This window comes from Hypomesus transpacificus, unplaced genomic scaffold, assembly GCF_021917145.1.
Source record: "Hypomesus transpacificus isolate Combined female unplaced genomic scaffold, fHypTra1 scaffold_89, whole genome shotgun sequence".
Taxonomy (NCBI): Eukaryota; Metazoa; Chordata; class Actinopteri; order Osmeriformes; family Osmeridae; genus Hypomesus; species Hypomesus transpacificus.
Window position 1 is genome coordinate 845,554 of NW_025814040.1, and position 18,590 is coordinate 864,143.

The following is an 18,590-nucleotide window of genomic DNA, read 5'->3' on the forward strand; positions in this document are numbered from 1 at the left end:
AGAAAATACTTTTCTATTCAGTAACTGACCACAATGGTTTTCAACACTGAGAATGGCTCAGTAGGCTAAGACAGTGCACAGCAAGGAGCAAGGTCCCAGGTTCAAATCCAGACACAGTCTTTTGGCCTGTCATAATTTTGATTATCTGTTTAGTTAAACAGGATGACATCATTCTGATATACCATGTGCAATTTCACCTTGAAATGTCAACCGTTTCTTACCCTTTGTCCCAAAGCTGACCAAAGTTAATACTCAAATCACAGTCGGAGCACAGCTAGATAATCAGCGTCAGCGCCCCTTGGGTACCCAGCATGCAGTACGGTATGTCAAATAGGCAAAGACTTGTGGAAAATAGTGCGGTTTCAGCAGCCGTGCGAGGGATTTCAGTTGTTGTGTTTGTTCAGTTAGATGTTTGTAATGTTATTGTTTATCAGTTAATATAATCTTGTTGGTCACTCTGATTGTGCATGTTGTGTATTTTAATAGGACCAGAGAGTCGGCTGCTGTACTGTCATAGGCTATTCTCGCAAGGAGCTGAACATGAGCTCTGCCCTAGCCCGGTTGCTGACATGATTATTGTTAATTGTGCATTGACTGAGATTCCGGAAAGAGATCAACTCAAGAAGAGTTACAATATCTGCTGTTTTTCAGCCATCTTGGGGAAAATGTGTCAATTGTGGGAGGCATGTTTTTGCACTACCCCTAAACCTCACGTGGCCGCCACAGCATTTCTCCCTTGGCATGACCTGTGCTGGGAGAGAGGGAAACAGCATGGATGGAAGTTGTGTGTGGGCAGATGTGTCTTTATATAGGGTGAAATGGAATAACAAATGCAATACAAAATGGCTGAAAGGGTTGTATTTATGTAAATGTCCACATTGCCTCAATATCTTTGTGTCAATAAATCAAATGTCATTTTGACTGATGGTTTTTCAAACCGTATTGGCCTTGTGATGACATCATTCTAAAGTAGTGCCATGTGCAATTTCATGCAATTTGACATTGAAATGTAGACAGTTTCTTAACCTTTGTCCCAAAGCTGACCAAAGGTAATAGCCTGCCCTGTCTATTAATAAAATCTCAACAGTTGGTGTGTAGCAGAGAGGATAGAGAGACTGACTATTAACCTTATGCTCATGAGTTCAAATCCCCAATCAGCCTATTGTTGTTAGTCAAACATGAAGTTGTTTTGCTTCTATATTGTACATCTTTATAATATTTTGCCATTTTGCGGAGGAACCCGCATCGCTGCTTGCAGCTATATTTTTTCTTTGTATTTCCGTAATGTTATGGTGTTATTTTCTAGGACCATGTTCATAATTTCAGTTTCCTGTTCAGGAGCCAGAAGACGTTCCTGACCACCTTGTGTTGGTAATCTTTCAGTTCTGCCAAACAATAGTACAATACTGTAAACACTGTGTAGGAATATAAAGTAGGAATACATTTCCCCAATACTTGAAACATACTTTATTTTTACAATCCTACAGAACAGTCCACAGGCAATACTTTATTCATTGAGTACTGTATTGATATGCAGTAGGCCTACTGCAATTTTGTAGTGAGAGTAGTTTGGCTGTACTCTTTGCCCAGCCTCCCTCATTGTTAGACCATGGTTGACCACACTGTCAACCAAAGCGGCTCGGATCTCATCAGAGATTACGATCTTTGGCCTTCCTCATCCTCCCCGTCCTCCTCCTCTTACTCTGCATCTGTTTCCAATGTTGGCATCCATTAATCCAAAACAGAAGAGGTCACCTGTTGCCTTTTTATGCTAAAGCTCTGATTTCTAATTGTAAAACTGTGTGACAGGTGTTTGCCCATGTGATGAGTCAGTGTGCATATTTGAATGGCAGTGTGTTCCTTGTGAAAACAAAATGCAATGCCAATTGCAGAGAATTGTGTGTAGTGTTTTGAACAAAGTGTGTTTTAGAACTGCAATTTGAGTGTAAAGCAGAAATGGTGCTTGTAGTATAGCAGAATTGGTTAAGGGGGTTGGTGCATGTTGTGGTCATTGTGTCTCAAGTACCAGCATTTGTGTATAAACAATTGAGAAAAACTGTTAGAGCCCAGTCTGTCTTTGGACACAGATTTGCTGTTGCAATGCGCTCAAATGTCAATAGGAAATGCTGTATATCTTCATCCTGAGTGTACTGTTGCATTTTGGGTCCTCTCCAACCCGTGAATTTCAATGGCATCCTTACCGGCCACTCTGGAGCCGCTGCCGATGAACCTGGAGCTGCCGTTGTCCCTTGGCTCCTCCTGAGTGCTCCTCTCTCTTGCCGCACTTCCTCTTGTAGCACATTGAAGTGGTGCACCATGCCTTTCCACAACTACTCTTGGCGAGTTTGTTACTGCTTGGCCCATTCCTCCTGTTTCACCAGGGCAGTCATTAGAGCTTGGCACATTTTCTGGAGTCCCTGAAGTGAGTTCTCCATGGCTGACTGGGCACCGTCATCATCTTCAAGGCTTTGCTGCCTCTTCTTCGGCATCTTTCAGTCTGACCTGAGCGCGCTAGTAGTGTTCGCTGCCACCAAATATGAAGGAGTGTGCCCGAGCGGTTGTTTCGGTCAGAGTTGAAGATGCATGCAGGCACACCAGTATTTCTATGAAACAAAATAGGCTTTAATTTGAATCTTTATTACTCCCGTAGGACTTGCTCACGCCAACCACTCCCAACTGAGCTGTGTGGCACATCTTTATTCACCTGGGCGAAACCATATGACGTGCGTCACAATCAATTAACATGCTCACCCATTTTTCCCCCTTTAACACCATATTGACATGACACATTTCACACATACATTGTCTTTATCAAGCAATGCAATAAAATCACTTCATACATGAGTTCTTTAAAACCACAGCTTTCCGCCCTGGGTGCTCAAAACGCCGCTACAAACGCCTTGCGTTCTGTCACATAGATTAGAACCTACAACCCTTTACACATCAGCATTGTGTCTCATCCTACTAAGCCATTCAAAGACTTAGACAGTTCCGTTTTTGTATCAGAAAATGAGCCGTTTCTCCAACGGCAAGCATTGTCAGATTTGGTTAAAGTTCAAACAGCTGTAATTCAGTCAGGCTTTGCCGGATGTTGAAAAAAAGTGACGCTATTGTTGAGGACATGCGGTATTGCACAAAAACCCAAACTAGGCCGTTGATGTAAATGTTAAAAGATAAGAAATGCTCCTTTACTTCTATAATTATATTCTTATCTCCTTCTTCAAACATAACGTCATTACTCAATCGCAAAATAAAAAAATGTATAGCCTATTAGCTAGATAGCTACAGACCGTGACATAGCCTAGGCTACTGGGATATAGAACATTTGTAGTCTAAATGTTACCGGCAATGTGTAGAACTTTGAATTTGTATAGAATACCTACAGACCTTTTTTGATGAACATTCTAGAATTTTAGTTTGTTAAGTTTGGCCCCTGAAAGCTTCCAGTTTCAGACGCGTGAATAATTGTTTTGATGGAGTTTAGCAGCATAAGATGTGAGCAAGTTACTGTGTTATTTTTTTTTAACAATGTCAATCCTGTTGCTGTGTTTGGCTATTCGTTGAGATTAGTGAAGAAAATGTTGTCCACAATTAAGATTTGTACATTTCCTATAAAAACGGGACAACAGGATGACTGGGTTGCTGCTGTAAAGAATCGCTTACTTGTAGTGCTTTAAAAAAGTTGTTTGAGGTGCCATAACTTGTCATGGAAAGGAATTTCAAATCATGCCTAGCATCAGTGGCGATGTGTCCTGGCTTAAGTTACTGGAATGAACTTGTGCAACAGGCAAATATACTAAATATACAGTGGGGCTGTAATTTTCATCATGGGTATACCTCAACTATGAGAGACAAAATGAGAAGAAAACAAATCCAGAAAATCACTGTCTGATTTTTTAAGAATTTATTTGCAAATTATGATGGAAAATAAGTATTTGGTCAATAACAAAAGTTCATCTCAATACTTTGTTATATACCCATTGTTGGCAATGACAGAGGTCAAACGTTGTCTGTAAGTCTTAACATACTTTTCATACACTGTTGCTGGTATTTTGGCCCATTCCTCCATGCAGATCTTCTCTAGAGCAGTGATGTTTTGGAGCTGTCGCTGTGCAACACAGACTTTCAACTCCCTCCACAGATTTTCTATGGGGTTGAGATCTGGAGACTGGCTGGGCCACTCCAGGACCTTGAAATGCTTCTTACGAAGCCACTCCTTCATTGCCCGGGCGGTGTGTTTGGGATCATTGTCATGCTGAAAGACCCAGCCACGGTTCATCTTCAAATGCCCTTGCCGATGGAAGGTTTTCACTAAAAATCTCACGATACATGGCCCCATTCATTCTTTCCTTTACACGGATCAGTCGTCCTGGTCCCCTTGCAGAAAAACAGCCCAAAAGCATGATGTTTCCACCCCCATGCTTCACAGTAAGTATGGTGTTCTTTGGCTGCAGTTCGACATTCTTTCTCCTCCAAACACGACGAGTTGAGTTTTTACCAAAAAGTTCTATTTTGGTTTCATCTGACCATATGACATTCGCCCAATCCTCTTCTGGATCATCCAAATGCTCTTTAGCAAACTTCAGACAGGCCCGAACATATACTGGCTTAAGCAGGGGGACACATCTGGCACTGCAGGATTTGAGTCCCTGGCGGCGTAGTGTGTTACTGATGGTAGCCTTTGTTACGTTGGTCCCAGCTCTTTGCAGGTCATTCACTAGGTCCCCCTGTGTGGTTCTGGGATTTTTGTTCACCATTCTTGTGATCATTTTGACCCCACGGGGTGAGATCTTGCGTGGAGCACCAGATCGAGGGAGACTATCAGTGGTCTTGTATGTCTTCCATTTTCTAATAACTGCTCCCACAGTTGATTTCTTCACACCAAGCTGCTTACCTATTGCAGATTCAGTCTTTCCAGCCTGGTGCAGGTCTACAATTTTGTTCCTGGTGTTCTTTGACAGCTCTTTGGTCTTGGCCATAGTAGAGTTTGGAGTGTGACTGTTTGAGGTTGTGGATAGGTGTCTTTTATACTGACGAGTTCAAACAGGAGCCATTAATACAGGTAACGAGTGGAGGACAGATGAGCCTTTTAAAGAAGAAATTACAGGTCTGTGAGAGCCAGAATTCTTGCTTGTTTGTAGGTGACCAAATACTTATTTTATCAAGGAATTTACCGATTAATTCATAAAAAATCCTACAATGTGATTTTCTGGATTTTTCTCACTCATTTTGTCTCTCATAGTTGAGGTATACATATGATGAAAATTACAAGCCTCTCATCTTTTTAAGTGGGAAAACTTGCACAATTGGTGGTTGACTAAATATTTTTTTGCCCCACTGTACTTCATTGGAGCCAACTCGGCTGTGAATCTGAGACTGCCATGCGTAGAATACAAGTAGCTAGCTACTGTGGTGAACCTGGCTTGTTTTGCAGTGGTTAAACAGATGATTGTTTAGCAGTGTCTGGAGGAGGGGATCCCTCACTGAATTGCTCCTCCCAAGGTTTCTTCCATTTTTTCTCCTGCAGTGACTTTTTTCTGGGAGTTTTTCCTTGTCTTCTTTGAGGGTTTAGGTTGGTTGACGTGCAGTTCTATAAGCGCATATGAAGCCTTCTGTGACATGCTTGCGTGTAAAAAGGGTTATACAAATAAATGTTGATTTGATGAGTGTTGTGATGGGCTCAAATAAACACTGTTCTGTTACCACTGAATGCATTACACTTGTTTATTTTCTTAATGTATTCTTTGTGCCTTTATTTGGGCGTTTTGCCTTTAAGCTTTGAGAAAGGTATGTCATGTGATTAACAGGACGTAATCACGTTAATGTACACACTTCTATGGAATTCAAATTAAAGTTAAACTACAATTCTAAATATTGCAATAATGCATAATAATGTATATGATGGCTTATATACAATACAACAACCAGACATTTAATTGACACGTGTAATACAAAAATATAGTATAAAAGTATACCGCGGTTGAAACAGTATAGCCAAATCTCTCCCGGTAGACACATTTCTACCGTTGCACGATATATACCGTCATGCCGCCCAGCCCTAATGTGGAGGTTGAACAAGTAATTCAGAGATGACAACATTTGACTGAGGAAATATACATACTAAAGCCACTGAGAAGAACTGTCATCACCAGCTGTATCTTTAGTTCAAGTAATCTGTATTAGTGTTTCACTGAGATCTTAACCCCCAACTGCATCACAGGCACTGTGCACTAGTTACATTAAGTGATATACAACAAGAATGAAAGATAAACAAATTAAATAAAACAACCTTATGTGGCACCAATACAAAGGATGTTTTCAATATTATTTAAGATATTCAGATCTAGCCTGACTGACCTGAACCCTGCGGAGGTGAGAGAGGTGCTCCTCCACGTGGCGATGCAGGCTGCGGGGGACGCAGAGTACATCCTCATGGTTCTCCATCATGAAGGTGACGAGCTTGGTGGCCAGCAGCTCGTCCAGGTCCACCTCATCAGCGGAGCGCAAAATGGAGCGTGAAAAAGTTTGCACCATCTGACGGTGAAGGACAAACACAAAATGTTAAAGTATGAGAGAAACTGCAGATATTTTGAATATTCTGAGCACTTTGAACACTGTTATTGCAAGGGGAGCTAGAAACTTCCATTCCATTTGACTGAATACAATCTGAGAAACTTTTCTAAGTTTAAGTAATGAAGGAAACCCTTTTGTGAACTACCGTATTTTACGTAAAATAGGCCACATTTTCTATAAGCCGCATCCCACCAAAATGGGAGCTTTGAGTTTGTAAATCCGAGTCTAGGCCGCACTGGAATATAGGCCGACTGTTTATTTACCCAGGAACGCTTTCACATTGGACAGCTTGGATAGCGATCTAATGAACAAAACAATAGAACTCAGAACAATGCTGATCTAACTAAGCTAACGCCCTTAACTTCGTAGCTTTTCAGCTTGCCGCGGGGCATTCTGGGTACCCAGAGCATTGTCGCTACAATACCAAGCAATGCAGCACGAGTATAGGCGATCTTACAGCATTGTGCAACACACTTTGGTTGTGGATAGTATGTCCAGAAATAAAAAGCCATGTCACTCATTTAGTGGCAAAATCCTACAGTAGCAGACCTTTCTATGTTCAACGGAAAAGGGTGTTTTGACCCTCGAAAGATGATGCTTACCTAAGCATTATGTGAAGTCAGTGAGGGCTGTTCGAATGGCGATGTCAAGAAGAGAAGTGGGAAAATACAAGTTGTGAAAATAGACTATAAAATAGTGTCTTATTGTCCACATGATCATATAAAATAATATCTACAAACCTAAAAGAGCTTGGTTACACTACCGAAGTTGAATTAGCCAATTGCTCATTAGCAATGCTAGCTAACGTTCGTTTGCTGGCTGTACATAACATTTATCGTTTGATTTCCTGAAATTATTATGAAATGTTCACATGGTTAAAATTCGAATGCGGTTTTGTGACATCGATTGAATAGTACGGTGACCCTGAAGTGCAAAACACACCCCCTAATATGAGTACATCCCCCAAATGAAAACACTCCCCCTGAATACGAGTCAACTCCCCCCAAATCTGATGACTTGTTTACCTCAAATCGGCCCGTAAGCGCCACTTCTTCCTGAGGAGACTGAAGAAGTTTGCTATGGACTCAGTCATCCTCACTAACTTTTACAGATGCACTATAGAGAGCATTCTGACTGGTTGTATTAGAGTGTGGTATGGGAGCTGCACAGACAGGGACCGCAAGGCCCTACGAAGTGTGGTCCGTTCTGCTGAGTTAATCATTGGCAGGAAGCTCCCAGCCCTACAGGACACCTACCACACACGTTGCCTAAGGAAAGCCGGCAGGATTCTAAGAGACTGTTCCCACCCATCCTTCAGTTTCTTTACCCCGTTGCCTTCTGGCAGGCGTTACCGCAGCATCCGGTCACGCACACGCAGACTGGACAACAGTTTCTACCCAAGGGCCATCAGGCTTCTGAATGGACACTGATATGGACATTGATTTACTGCACACTAGTCACTTATACACTGTCACCTTCAGCTACTGGTTGCACTATCAGTAACATTGCACTACTGTACCTCACTGTACCTCGCCACCAGGCTCCTGTATGGTCATTGACATAGTCACTGATCTGCAATTTTGCACTGTAATCATACTGTACTCCACCAGTGTTTCCCACACATAGACTAATTTGTGGCGGTGCGCCACAGAATCAACACCGGCCGCCACACATTGCGTTTCGTAAAACATTTTTTTTTATCGTAAAAACACGCAGCGTATTCGTTCAGCTGCATTTCCTTTCCCTGCTCTCCCTCCGTCTCTTTCACGCACGCGTCTTTCTCACATACACACACAGTCACTACGTCAGCACACGTTAGCAACAATGCATACGCCGTTCTAGTGAGACCGACAGCTACATCAGCGAGCCTTCAGCATTAGTGCCGTAGCTAAAGGTCTAGGAAAGTTGAGGCTACTTTTCGCTAGGTACCGACGGACATGTCTTAATCGAAGGTTCCCCTTCTTTCTTTTGGTGAGAAGTTTCAAGAGCTAGCTACTTACCCGGCGTCATGGAGCCGACCAGTTAAATACTTATTTAGCACCCTGTATGCAGCGTCGCTACCTGCATATGCAGAAATTATTAGTTTGTTGTTGTTGATTTTGTGAATTATTTCGAACCCCCCCCCCCCCGCCACATATAGTTTTCTAATCTGTGGGAAACACTGTCCACTGCAATCGTACTGTACTCCACTTGGGTTAGAATAGGTTATAGGGTTGAAATAGGTTTTATGTGCATTTAGGGTTAGTATAGTGTATTATTTATTGTTATCTGTAATTTAGGAAGTTTTAGTATTAGGGTTAGTATAGTCGATTATGTATTGCTATCTGTATATTTAGGAAGTTTCACTTATTTAAGCTCAGCATAGATAATATGTTCTGTGTACTTATATGTTATGTTACGCCAGGTGCTTGCGTTGTCTTGTCTTAAGAATTTCAGTCCCCAGTCTGACCTTGTGTTGTTCTGTGTACCTGACAAATAAAAGACTTGAACTTGAACTATCCTGGTCCACGTTACTCTGTCATTGTGGCATTTCGTTCTTCTGTAGTGGACTATTCGTTTTTTCTTCTGAAAAGTCCTGCTTCCTTCAACTGCGTTTCTAGCGTGCGCATAGGCTACTTATTTTAATATTGTGAAACGTTAACAGCATATTTAAGATTATTTCATTGTAATGACCCTGATTAAAATAAAGAGTAGAGTCATGACTGAATTGTAAAAAAAAATATTTCCTATCTTCCAACCAAAACGATCAAGTTCATGATAATGACAGTTATGTGGACTAGTTGTTTGGCTATCGATGTTTACGTTTAACACAAAATGTATGCTTTTGCATAAGTAGCCTAGATGCTACATGCTTGGATTACCCAAATAAATATCCTGGTGCACGTAACTCTGTCAGGCTATTGCATTTTGTACTTCTGTCGATCAATTTCTTATTTCTTGTTATAGTTAGCCTACTGCATCCAATCAGCGCTGAAGTGTAGTACCTACCCTTTCCGTTCAGAGTTAATGTAATGTCGTTTTCCATTTGGGGGGAGTTGACTCGTATTCGGGGGGAGTGTTTTCGTTTGGGGGATGTACTCATATTAGGGGGTGTGTTTTGCCTTTCAGGGCCACCGTAGAATAGGTTCAAAGCAGGGTTCTAAATTAACTGGCTAATGAGTTTTTATTAACACCCGCCAAAATGAATTTTAACCCGCTGGTGGGTGTTAATAACTCACTAGCCAGTTTGGCCGTTGATGCATGAGGCATTACATGAATGATACATAAGGCTCCGTTTTCGGCATGGTTCTCGGTCATGTATCCCCCTCGCAGTACTTCTACTTTCCCATGAACACTGTGCCGTAATGCTACGTGATAACAATTTAGACACCCATTGCCTGTGTGCAGTTTGAGGTGAAACCAGTGCGAGAAACCGTGGAAACAAACAGAGCGTCCACCAGAAAACACAAGGAAGTAAAACAAAGCATAGAGGATCATTGGACGTAAAAAGAGCTAGCTAGAGTAGTAAAGTAAAAAGTGAACTTAATACGGCGGTGGTTAGGACAAACTTCTGGGAGCGAGAAGAGGAACGAGGCAGGGGATGAGGATATTGATAGCACTAAAGAAACTAAGAAAATGTAATGGCTGACGGGTCGGGAATGCTTTGTGTTTGACAATGAAAATGTTGTCATGTTTTGTAAGGATTGCCGCATGTAGTCTACGCGAAAGAAAAATTATGTTGCTTACTGACACAGTCTTCTGTAATGTAAATACACTGTTCTTATTAAAGAGTATATTAGGTTGGTTTCATTAATGCCTGCTTAGGACCAGTGTTGGGTGTAATGCGTTACAATGTAAAATGATTAGCCTAACAGACTACCAAACAAAAGTAGTCTGACTACTGTAACGCGTTACTTATTTAATTGAATCAATCCGTTACCAGTTCCTTGGTCAAACAAGTAACTTAATTTAGTCTTTTGGTCGCGAGCACTCAGCATGTAGCTCAAAGTCTAGGAAAGTTGAGGCTACTTTTTTATTTATTTCACCTTTATTTAGTCAGGTAGGCTAGTTGAGAACAAGTTCTCATTTACAACTGCGACCTGGCCAAGATACAGCATAGCAATAAGACACATACAACAGAGTTTCACATAGAATAAACAAACATGATAAGCACAGTAATTACAAATAAAACAGTTTAACACTGAGGATAAAAGTGCAGGTAGAAATACTGGAGTGCAATGGAGCAAGATTAAATAAATAAATCAATACACTATTGGTGTGAGGTAGATAGATGGGCTGTTTATGTACAGGTGCAGTGATCTGTGAGCTGCTCTGACAGCTGGTGCTTAAAGCTGGAGCGGAAGATGAAAGTCTCCAACTTCAGGAGACCTTTGTAATATGTTCCAGTCATTGGCAGCAGAGAACTGGAAAGAAAGTCGACCAAATGAGGAATTGGTTTTAGGGGTAACCAGTGACATGTACCTGCTGGAGCGCGTGCTATGGGTGGGTACTACCATGGTGACCAATGAGCTAAGGTAAGACGGGGTTTTACCCAGCAGGGATTTGTAAATAACCTGTAGCCAGTGGGTTTGGCGTCGGGTGTGAAGCGATGGCCAGCCAATGAGAGCGTACAGGTTGCAGTGGTGGGTAGTGTATGGGGCATTGGTGACAAAACGGATGGCACTGTGATAGACTACATCCAATTTATAGAGTAGATTGTTGGCGGCTAACTTGTATATGACATCACCAAAGTCGAGGATTGGTAAGATGGTCAATTTAACAAGGGTATGTTTGGCAGCATACAAGGGTATGTTTGGTAGCATACTTTTCGCTAGGTACCTATGAAAACGTCTTAATCTGCTAGACAGGTGGGTTCCTATGGAGTCAAATTAGGGTCAATAATAATTTGCAGGAGCAGAAAATGATTAGCAGGAGCAGAAAACGATTTAAAGGAGCAGAAATAGTTTTGCATTCGTAAAAAATTGTTGTATTATGAGAATTATTTTTGACAAACACTTTTTTTTACGGATGCAAATCGTTTTCTGCTCCTGCAAATCGTTTTCTGCTCCCGCAAATCTTGTTCAGCTCCTGCTAATTGTTTTCTGCTCCTGCTAATCGTTTTCTGCTCCTGCTAATCGTTTTCTGCTCTTTCTAATCTTTTGCCGTGTCAAAATCGGGTCAAAAAGATATCCCATCAGCACTTTGCTTGTTGAGTAGCCAATCAAAATGCTGATCACTGACCATCCAATAATGGGGCGCCAAGTTCTCTGTTGTCATTCAACATGGAGGAGCCTGAGGCAAATGGTAATGAACCCACCTTCCCAGACGTACATCACGGAACATGCCAATAACGTTTTATAGATAGCTACATACATGCAAGACACCTTTGCGTGCATTCCAGTGTTTCTTAAGTTCCATATTTGGATTATGTGGTCGCTGCTAATGTCAACACTTATCCTGCAAATATGGGAAGAATAAGGTAGGCTAGCTGAAGGTTGACTAGGTTCAGTTTCCAATCGGAATAGCTATAAGTGGTCACAAGTTAGAAAATAAGCTAAGGTGGGCTACTTTATGCAATTATTAAACAAACTATCATAGTGGAGTTTGGGCTCAAAAGCGTAGCCTTTTTGAGCTTGGATTTGATTCTGATTTATGTGTGTTTGTCTGATATATTGCGGCCTTTCAAAATATTCTTGTTGCAATTGACTTTACTGTAAATGTAGCGAAACACTGGTGGCGGCAAAGCATACAGAGAGCTTTTAAGAGTTAATAATTTGCGGAGGATGTATGCTAGGCTATTATACAGAAATTGTTCATGGTATCAATAAATTAATGTATTTTCTTTACAACTTTGTCAGGTGGGATGTCATCTTCTCAACCGACTGCAGTCGAGATGGGAGCAGGCCTCTCAACGACAGCCCATGGATCTGGACTATTTGGAGTTCATTTGTTCTAGTGAAATTACTCTGATAACCTCACTTGAGGTAGATTTCATGGTCTTTGTTCCATGTGGCTTGGTAATACCATAGCATTGCAGATATATACAACACTTTAAACTAACCCACTTTCAGACAATCAAGGATTAGCATGTTTACCTAACCATGTTTTTCCTTTTAAGTAAATATAGCTGTTATTAATGTCTTCTTTTTTTCTGATTTGTGTCACCCCCAACACTGATCACTTATAACAAGGGCCATCAGGCTTTTGAATGAACATTGATATGGACATTGATACACTGTCAACACTTTTCACTAGTCACTTTACACACTGTCACTTTCAGTCACTTGTTGCTCTTTCAGCTATTGGTTGTATCACCAATATTGGACTAATTGTAGGTAACATTTGTCTTAAGTTAGCTTAGGTTGTATATTAGATGTATATTGTATGTATATTAGAGGTCTGGTATACCGTTTTGTATATTATGAGGTTTATTTTATATTTCGGCTTATCATAGGTGTAATCTATGTTCTGAGTACTCATGTTATGTTATGCCAGGTTGTCTTGTCCTAAGAATTTCAGTGCCCAGTCTGACCCTGTGTTGTTCTGTGCATCTGACATTAAAAGACTTGAACTTGAACAACAGTAGACAAAAACATTTGGTCAATCACTGAAATAACAGTACTAATCACTGTACTATATACTTCACAATACTAATCCTCTTAAGATGGTGCTATATTAGTCACAAGTCTCATTTTAAACATTGCAGTCTAGGCCGTACATTTAATGGGTAACTCTTATTTGATAGAGTAAGGTTAGCATTATGTGAAATTGTTTGCAATATCCATGCTGCATGACCAGTATGTAAGAGGAGAAACGTATTACTCACAAAAACACACACTCTCAGAGCACAAATGAATTGAATTAGCATGAATTGACTAAATAAGTTATTCAAATCAAATATTTGATCTTATTGATGTAACCTAGACCAGACTGAAGCTTGGCTAAGAATCAGAGGTAGCTAGGACAAAGGGGTCATGGACTCGGTATTCCCCGCTATGGGTTATTCAATGAAATGAAAGAGGAAGGAGACGGCGTACGAAAATAATGCACTATATTTTTTTACTTGTTTAAAGGTAAAGATTTAAATAGATGTACATCATTAGGCCCACTTAAGTTAGTGTGGCAACAATTCCCATATAGTGCTCACACAAGCCACTAAGCAGCTCTAAAGCTGTGTTTCGGCTACTATGCCTGCTACAACCGTACCACTAATTACCACACTGTACCGTACCACAGCTTTGTCTCCTGTCCATCCTGAACAGGTACAGTAATCTGCAAAAAGTGTGTACATCATGGACAAGTAACACTGCGCCCTGACAGTGACTGTCTACCAACTCAGATACTACTGTACAAAACATTAGGCTATATCAGAACACAGTATCACATCGAAATAAAAAGGCATCTTAACCTGTGGGTGTTCTAGCATTTTTTTTACATTATGAATTTTATTACGCTTCTTTGGTGAGACCTCTAGGTATCCTATTAGCACGTTAGCCATCAATACATATATTTTCCAACATGAAATGCACAGTTTTGTGTGAACAATTTCAAGTTTAAACTCAGTACATTCTTGAAAGCAAATTTAGAAAATGAAATTAGGCTGCATGTTTGACTGTGGGTAACATTTGATTTTTGACAATCTTACAAACGTTGTTGGTGTGAGGAAGATCACCAAGCGTGTAGCATTAGTCAACCTTTGTGTGTCCATATGTGCTGCGGTCGGTGATCAGCATTCTGATTGGCTACTCAACAAGCAACGTGCTGATAGGACACCTTTAAGGATTTTGACACGGCAAAAGATTAGCAGGAGCAGAAAACAATTAGCAGGAGCAGAAAATGAAAAGTGTGTCAAAAATAATTTGCATAATACAACACTTGCAAAACTATTTCTGCTCCTGCTAATCGTTTTCTGCTCCTGCTAATCGTTTTCTGCTCCTGCTAATCGTTTTCTGCTCCTGCAAATTATTATTCACCCTAATTTGACTCCATAGGTTCCCCTTCGTTCTTTTGGTGCGCAGTCTCACCCAATTTACCCGGCGTCATGGAGCCGACCAGCTAAATAGTTATTTAACGCTTAAGACTTGCATGTACAGGCCTACGTACTGTCACATTAAATAATGTATTGAACTCATGTGTCATGTGTTGCTGTATCGTTCAGTGGTTTAGGTTTAGGATTATATTACATCAAGTAAAATAGTCTGGTTCAGTACAAAAGTTAACACCATTTTGCTACCATATACCTAGCTATAGCTTAGCTTTGTTTTGCTCCTAGATTCAAACCTAGCCCTGGTAAATTGTAGAGCTAGCTAACTACTAGACTTCTGCCTGGCATTTTACAACATATTTATTGATTAAAGAGTTTCTTGATTCAAGAACTTCATATAAATATAGCTTTTTATTATTATCTTGATCCGTCTGGCTCTATAATGAAGATTGATCATGTTATATGCGAGTGATACTGAATATTCAGTACGATATGTGCTATTGCTGAGGTCAACCCATAAAATTGGCCTTCTGGGCATAAGAGTGACCAAGGTGAATTGTCTTAGAAATAAAATACTTTTCTTAATGTAACGCAAAAGTAACTTAATGCCTTACTCTCTACAGCAAGTAACTAAGTAACATAACTAGTTACTTTACAAGGAATGTAACTAGTAGGGATGGGACATATGGCACTGACGCATCAATGCTTGTGTTGCAAAACCAATACGCACAGTTTCAAAAAGTGTTTTGGAGCTTGTATCAAATGACGCAACCACGTGATAGATGACGTTCAATGCTTCAAACGTCACAAGCTGGTTCGAAGTTTTGCCGCTCTTCTGAACCAGAGCCATAGAAGGAACGAAGCCACCACTTCTTGTTACAGACAAATCACACATTGCCAGAGAAGCAGCACCAGGCATCGCTCGAGTTTGTTCCATCAGTCATTATTATTTAGCCAAATCCGTATTGTAATAATTACAAATCCATGCACATGAGTGTTGTGCTATTTTATTTAAATGAAACGTAAGATGGGACTAGGTAGGTCTATTCAGTGCCCCAAATTCTTTTTGTTGATGATTTGTCAACATTGTCAACAGTAATAACAATTACTAAAAATAAAGTCCCCCCAGTTCACAATAGGTCTACATATCACAAATGTTAAGAATAAAAAATCTGTGTAATCTAGTTTAATTGATAAAAAGACTATCGTATAAAGACCGTCGACCCGCATTTACCATTAACACGTAACAGCTTTTTCGGTGGTGTAGCTGGTTAAAGCATTGTTCGACAACGTATTGTTTTAGCTATTCTCAGCTAGCCACTCAGCCTTGGTTTGTTAATGGCTTCGAATTATCACGGCCCCTGGGTTTGGTCTTTACTATTGAATCCAAGATGGCAGCATGCTAGTCCTTGTCAGTGTTCAGTGGTGTTTGTTTTACTAACTACTCTTATTATTCTTTTAATATTCATACTGAAGTAAAGCAAAGTATTTGCATGGTGCTTTTGCAAAACTTTGTTTTGTGAAGAGCATAAAGGAGTCTTCTATCTGGATCTTTTGGATTGGGATGTGATCAGCTCCGGGCTTCCTGGGTCCAGCTCTCCAACTCTTCGGGGCCTCGAGGATTTTCCTGGGATTCAGTTTCCACCTGCCTGGCTTTTCCACCTGGCCGCACTTCGGTGTCTCCTCCTTTGTCCGTGTCCTACGGCTCTGCCTGCGACCTGCTGTGCACGCGCTTTCACACACAGTCTCTGGACAGAGGCAATGGCATTTCCCGTGGCCTTGCACTGCGCATTGTCTGTGTGGGACTTGCAAGCAAGCGATCGCTCCCGGGTGAGTACATCGAACAATGTGTATTGCCCGCTGGACATTGCAAGCCTTCTGGCTTTATATAATTACTTTGCGTTCAGTGAGAAATCGCGTTCGGTTTTATCGTCTCAAATGTCGAAGGAATTGTCATGTAATGTTGTTATACAGAGATTGTTGATTGTTTTACTGTTAATCATATCTGGTAACGTGCAACTTAACCCTGGGCCTGAGTTGCAGTGTATTCAGATGCCATCTGATTTAAAATCTTTGTCTGATCTAAATATTATTCACCTCAATGTGCGCAGCTTGCTACCCAAAATGGATATGATTAGATTATGGGTTAAATCAACAGATGCAGACATCGTTGTAGTATCCGAAACCTGGCTAACAAAGTCAGTTATTGATGAAGATATTAACATGGATGGATATAATATTTTTCGTGCTGACAGACCTACGAAGGGTGGCGGTGTTGCTATTTATGTCAAATCAAAATTTCACATCAGGGTAGTTCTGTCTGAATCAATCTGCAAACAATTTGATTTTCTGGCAGTGAATGTGGAAATTGCTAAGGGCCTCTGTATAACTGTTGTTGGGTGTTATAGGCGTCCATCTGCCTTAAACGATGCATTGCAGTCTTTGATGCACCTTTTGTCCAGAGTAAATTATAGCGATCTGTCTAAAGCGTTCGACACAGTTGATCATGTAGTTTTAAAACTTAGACTTCTTAACTCAGGACTCTCGGAGCAAGCAGTTGCTTGGTTCTCAAACTACCTTAGTAATAGGTCTCAGTGCATTAAATATGATGGTCTATGTTTTGATATTGCTACCATCTACAAGGGTGTTCCACAGGGCTCTGTATTAGGTCCACTTTTATTTACTATTTATATTAATAATCTAGGTCATAATGTGTCAGATGCAAATCTTCATTTTTATGCTGATGACACTGTTATATACTGTTGTGAGTATATAGTTAAAGAAACTATTTAAAAATAATGCAATGAAATTCTATGAAACAACTTAGAGTGATAGATGAACAAGCTGCTTTTGTTGTATTTGGACTGTCTGTGCAACTCTAATTGCATAAGAATATTAATGTTTTTTGGGGATTCTGTCCAGATCTGATTGTCAACATAATGATGTAAGACAATAATTATTTTTAAGATATGAGATGTACTCATAAAGGGTAGGCATTATAAGCATGAGCTTTGGCCTACACCTGTTTCAGACAGATGTAAATATGCTTTTGTTTGTTAGCTAAACTGTATGAAACTAAGTTGTTTGTCTGAAATAAACCAACTATTACTATTACTATTGTGAGTCAACTCTTTTAAAGGCCACTGAAAACTTGCAAAATGCTTGAATTGTTTTCCAAAATAACCTACTTCAGCTGAAACTCGTTCTAAATGCAGATAAGACTAAATGTGTGTTGTTTACCAAAGCTAGGAACAGGCCACTAAATATCGCTTCAGTAGTCACTCTTGGGGAAAGTGAAATAGAGTTTGTTAACACCTATAAATACCTGGGTATTTGGATTGATGACTCCCTCACTTTTAAGCCACATGTTCTGTATCTGGTGAAAAAGCTGAGGGTTTTTATTTTTGAAAAAAGTTGTGTTTTTCTTTAAATGTAAAAAAGCAACTTGTTCCCGCCATGTTTTTTTTCTGTACTGGACTATGGAGATCTGTTGTATATGCACTCCTCTGCTCAGTGTCTTCATAAGGTTGACACAGCATACCATGCTTCCTTGAGGTTCATTACAAATTGTAAAGCTCTGACTCACCATTGTGAGTTATACTCTCGGGTAGGATGGCCTGCTCTGATCACCCGTAGGCTCTGACATTGGTATGCCTTTATCTATAAGGCCATTCTTGGTCTACTCCCATACTATTTGTGTGTCCTTATAAAGCAGAGGAGTGACGGGAAATACTCTCTGCGTTCGCAGGACGGCGTCATGCTATCTGTACCTTATGCCCGTACGGGAATTGGAAAGAGGACTTTTAGTACTCCGCACCCTCGGCATGGAATATGTTGCAAAATGTCTTGAAACTAAAGGAATTAATCTCGCTTAATGCTTTTAAATTAAAAGTGAAAGAGCTAGAGACAGATTCCTTAAAATGTATTTTTTTTTATGTACCTGGCTACAACACTAACTCCTATATTTTGTCTCCTTTTGTATTTTTGTAACTGTATTTGTATGTATGTGCTGGCTATCTTGGCCAGGTCTCCCTTGAAAAAGAGATTCTTAATC

General features: G+C 40.4%; 1 protein-coding gene across 2 annotated transcripts in view; it reads right to left on the bottom strand.

Annotated features, from left to right (window-relative positions):
- Positions 1-18,590, bottom strand: part of depdc1b (DEP domain containing 1B) — a 77,189-nt gene that overhangs the window by 20,817 nt on the left and 37,782 nt on the right. For both annotated transcript variants that reach the window (XM_047018070.1, XM_047018071.1), the window contains exon 9: positions 6,358-6,534. In XM_047018070.1, the coding sequence (XP_046874026.1) occupies positions 6,358-6,534 (177 nt within the window). The remainder of the gene's footprint in view (positions 1-6,357; positions 6,535-18,590) is intronic.